The sequence below is a fragment of the Montipora foliosa genome, chromosome 6, assembly GCF_036669935.1.
Source record: "Montipora foliosa isolate CH-2021 chromosome 6, ASM3666993v2, whole genome shotgun sequence".
NCBI lineage: Eukaryota > Metazoa > Cnidaria > Anthozoa > Scleractinia > Acroporidae > Montipora > Montipora foliosa.
In genome coordinates this window covers 17,998,439-18,003,438 of record NC_090874.1, presented here as the reverse complement: position 1 = coordinate 18,003,438, position 5,000 = coordinate 17,998,439, and the positions used below count along the sequence as shown (strand labels likewise).

Below are 5,000 nucleotides of genomic sequence, written 5' to 3'. Positions count from 1 at the left end.
TGTGGATCTGATCGAACGACTGACGGACGGACTATTTGTGAGTCTTCCCCAGAACCCGGAAAATAGCCTGACTTCTTTTTGTGTTTTGTTTTGGTGGTCGTATTGGTCAAAAACCTTTCCAACTAATCGACCTAGGCCGACCATCTGCTGATAAATAGACCACAACACCGGGCGCTCTGTGCCGTATTCTTTGACTGAGCGAGTCACTGTCTGAGTGAGAGTGACGGACTGACTTATAGAATTATTGACCGTCCAACAGATTATTAGCCTGCGAACGCAGACGTATTTCCGGCCGTCGTTTCTCTCTAACTGACTGACGAAAATTTGGTTTTATCAAATGAGTCAATGAAGGTAAATTAATCACGGTATGAAATATCTTTAACTTGAAGTTTCGAGCGTTCATTCCCTCTGACGAAGGGCTATCTGTGGAAACGTCTGCTGTGGTTAATTAACCCTTTCATTCGCACGATCGAAACGTTAATCCTCCCAACTAGTACCGTAAAGTTCTTTGTTGGGTAGTCATGAGAATTTGGTACTATATCAAGATCACGCATCTTAAGCAGATAATAATCTTCATTCTCAATACCTGAATGACATTTCGTTGAGTTTGTGAGGAGAATTTACAAACCGATCACTCCTGGGGTTCAAAGAGTTTTAATTAATTTACCTCTATCATTTCATTTTTTTTTTTGTCTTACTTCCTACCGACCCAGCACCACAGTTTCTGTTTAAGGCCATCCACTTTTTTCTCCGTTTAGCGTCGTCCGACCGACCCAAAGTGTTGCTATTTTCAAAAAAAAAAAGTAACGACGTAGTTAAACCATTTTCATGTCGCATAGGAGTTTCAGTGGTTTATCCTTTTTCCCATGTTGTCTTAATTTTACAATAACATCAACCAACTTTTCCGCCATATTGATTTTGGGTTCACGTCTTGTTGTCTTCCAGGGTCCGCAGCAATGTTGCTGGCGTAGCAGGCCGCCATTTCCGAGACTACTTGAAATTTTTTTAGGTTTTTTTTTTTTTCAAACCGACCGACCGACCGACCGACCCAGTATCAGGAAACGCATTCGACGCTAAACGAAAAAAAAAGGGGGATGACCTAAATTAATCCTTGCATTTATCTGACTGGATGAGCAGCGCAAAAGCAAAAAGGCCTGTTAATCATCATCATAAATGGTTAACTCTACGGTAATAAGGTTGTCTTCGTTATTTGAATGACAATTCAATTGTTTCAGGTTTGACAAGTCAGTCGGAAACTCATGACAGTACTGAAGATGCCAACACAGCTTTACAACTGTACAGAAAATACGAAGAGTTATCAGCCAGAGGGGAGTTCAAAAACGTTTTAAGACAAGTGTACGAGCACGGTAGAAAATCCGGTTGGCAGATAGGAGACAGCTCTTTAGACTGAGTAAAGAAGATTCGCAAACACTTGGATGATGGAGAGAACCTCTCCAGCATATCTTGAGTTTGACTGTAAAGGGAACCTCCACTTCGACAAAAAAATAACTTTAAATCACAGGAAATAACAGTTACAGTCAAGTCAGTCTAAAGTATTTTCAAAGAAATTGTGTGTATCCGAAATAAATAAGGTTTATAATTGCCTATTTTTGTTTTCAAATTTTGTGGGCGCCGCCCTCTTGAATAATTGTGACGCGTTACAGTTGCCGTGTTGTTATTAGACAAAAGCTGTTTGTGTCAGAGGAATAGGGCATCCGTAACACGTCACAATTATTCAAAATGGCTGCGCCCGCGAAATTTGAAAGTGAAAATAAGCGATCTTAAAATTCACTTTTCTTGATATAAACACTGTTTTCACACTGTAAGAGTGGAGGCTCCCTTGAAAGAACAGCTAAACCTTCAAGTTTTCACCTGGACACAAAGGAAAGCCTGGTACTTAGAAATGGGCAGAAAGGCGCACAGTGCATGAATGCTTCAATGTCATAGGCCAATATAAATCAGCGTGAGCTCAGGATAAACTAGCCTGGAGGAATGGATTTGCCTCCAAAGCAAATTCTAACGACGGAGCGTCTATTATCGTGGTAACTGAAGTCGCGCGTAGAAATCGTCAAAGCCCCGACAACACTGAAAGCGTTTCCTACCTCTTTTCTTTGCGGCTTCTCTGTTCGTATCATGGCCTGCATGCCGCCGATATTTTGACGCGCGCAAACGACCTCGTCCGCTGCGCGGGTAACTCGTTCGTTTTTTTTCCGTCCTATGCGTTTAGCCTTAGTTGAGTTTTCGCGATTCGCGTAAGCGTTAAGAAACATAAGCATCAAGTCTTTCTACCTTTTTATCATCAAATTGTTGTCTGCGCTTGGGTATTTCTATGCACATATCATCAAGACCAGGCGTAAACCGGATAAGACGCTGCGTTATACGGTGTACTATATGAAAGAAAGAGAAAGCTTAGATACAACCATTTCAATCAAATGTAAACTAAGCCTTACGTGAACGCCAGTGACTTTACTCCGCCTATAGAAAACGCATCTTGTCATTCTCTTCTTGAAATTTCGGTTATAACGAGGTGTGAACATCCATAAAACGTGTCATTGGTTTGACCGACGACGGAGCTAGTGAAAGACGTGTATACATTCTTCATTGGAAGTAATAATAATCTTTATTTAAGAGGTAAGTCATTTGGCGCTGGTGTACTAAGTTGGAACACTGTTCATTGAAATAAAACCAAATTATCTCAAATCAAATCAAACTGATGTTGGTTTTTGAGGAGAGGGGAAAATCGGAGTACCTGTAGAAAAACCTCTCGGAACAGAATCGAGAATCAACGAAATCAACCCTCATGAGGTAGTCTGCGAGCAAACGGTTCATCGTACTGTGAGCGTTCAAGCTCAAATACACCGTCTGCACGCCGGCATCATACGAGGTTGAGTCCGGGATTCGAACCCAAGACACATTTCCGAATTCGTCCACAAACAGAAGTTCTAAAGTGCTACTACGACCAGAAAATCAATTGTTCTTTTCCAAGTGACGCACGTTTTAAGCCCTGTACTCCTGTTTATTTGAACTGGAATTTCATTAGTTCCTACAATTTATATTGATTGTGAAATCTTCGGAGAGCTGGATCGATGACAAAATGACGCCCAAGACTCAATCTTTTAAGAATGCAATGCGTGCGTAAACGGCTGAATTAATAAGTGGCACAGGAATTTTGAGCTTTCAGACTTTTAAACTCGTGTTTTGTATATATAAGAAGTCGCGTTTACGCGCTGAAATTTTAAGGGGAGTGGCACTTCACTACACGAAGACAATGGTTGGTAAGGAAGCTTTTTAGTCAAGAGCCCTAAAAAAGGTTGCATGTACGGTTGTGTGAACTAACTTTTTCAATGGAAATCTGACATCGCTTCAATCGAAAGGCGCATGCGCAACTAGTCCCAGCCCTCTGGGAACTGGTATTTTGACAACTGTATCAAAGGAGGGCCTTATGCATGACGTCATATTTTTTGGGAGAAATAATAAACAATTATTGGATGAGGTTGAGCATGATATCATGAATTATCAAAACCGAGGTCTGTGTTATCTGCGAAAGCCGAAGGCTGAGGCAGATAACACAGTCACGAGGTTTTGATAATTCATGATATCATGCGAAAACCGAATTCAATAATTGTTTTATTATACATTTTTCACATAATTCATCCTCAGAAACTAGAAGTTATTTGTTGTAAAAAACAGAAGGAGGTTATTTTTTATCATTAATGCTACTAACTGCCCTGTTAGGGATTATCAAGAACGGGATATTTAGGTAAAAAACTTATAAGGATATGAGATATTTGGGAGGGAAATTAACAGGATGCAGGATATTTTAAAAACCGAACTGGTATTATAGTGATACAAACCACAGGAATTATCGGGATAGAGGATATTTAGGGATATGGGATACTGAGATTCGTCCCTTCCCTAATGGGGCCTCAACAATCAGCAAAGCAATACTATCACAATTTACTTTTACTAAAACTTTTTTAGGAATTTCAAGATGAAAAGGTGAAATTTCTTTGGAATACTGTCTGGAGATCGGCCGCTTCATTCGTTTGCTTTGGTTTGTGTATAAAACAAAATATAGTGTATGTCTTTTTATTTGATTGTTTAAGGCCTTTTTACTGATATTCTTTATAATTTTTTGTTCCTGTAATAGGAGGAATGGATTTATTTTTCGTTGTCGAATGTCATTGACTTGACCTATCACATACCATCATTAATTTTGATGTTAGGTTAAGTGTCTACTTAACAATTATTCCTCGAGAACGCGTTGGATATGAGAGAGACCACTGAGAATTATAATGCGAAGACTTCTAATCTTATAATTTTTTAACTTCTTTTTCTTTGCTTGATTTTATTGTTGTTTTTGGTTGTTAAAGGCTTTTTTTCCAATCTTCTTTTCCCGTTTTTTGATTCCTGTATTGGGAGAAATGGCGATGGAATCCCCAAGCAGTGCCGTTGCTAAGCGGGTCATGTGAGCGTTCTGAGCCTGATTGCCACTTACATGTTTTTTTTTTTTTGTTTTTTTTTTCACGATTTGTTGTTGTCATCTCAGTAAACCAATTACGTATAATTTACAGTCTTTCATATCCCCGAGAAGGTACGAGAGATAAAAGACTCTGGGATCGCAAAATCCCAGTAACGAAGACATAAATCCTTTTTTATATACTTGATTTATTTTCCCGTCTTTGATTCCTATATTGGAGGGAATGGCGTTGGAATTCCCAAACAGTGCTTTCTAAAACCCTGGCCAAACGAGAGAGAGAGTTGAGATTCTCGCTCTCGTTTGGCCAGGAACTCTCATCCACTCTCGGCTACTCTCATCGACTCTAGGGAGCTGCTCAAATTTCTCATGAGAGTTGGCGAGAGTTTTGTCTCGTTTGGCCGCGCACGAGAGTTTGACCGACAGTTTTGTGGCCAGCAATTACCGTTTTTTCCAGCAGGCCCAGATTAAAAAGGAAAAATAATATGGCTTCGGACTAGGGGACCAAGGACAACGCCAAGGC

At 40.0% G+C, this 5,000-nt stretch overlaps 2 protein-coding genes across 2 annotated transcripts in view; both read left to right on the top strand.

Moving 5' to 3' along the window:
• Positions 1 to 1,653, top strand: part of LOC138005120 (PAN2-PAN3 deadenylation complex catalytic subunit PAN2-like) — a 35,589-nt gene extending 33,936 nt beyond the window's left edge. The window contains 1 exon segment of the mRNA XM_068851397.1: positions 1,236 to 1,653. Within this exon segment, the coding sequence (XP_068707498.1) occupies positions 1,236 to 1,411 (176 nt within the window). The 3' untranslated portion in view covers positions 1,412 to 1,653.
• LOC138006870 (uncharacterized) overlaps positions 1 to 5,000 on the top strand; it is a 78,722-nt gene that overhangs the window by 32,381 nt on the left and 41,341 nt on the right. The window lies entirely within an intron of this gene.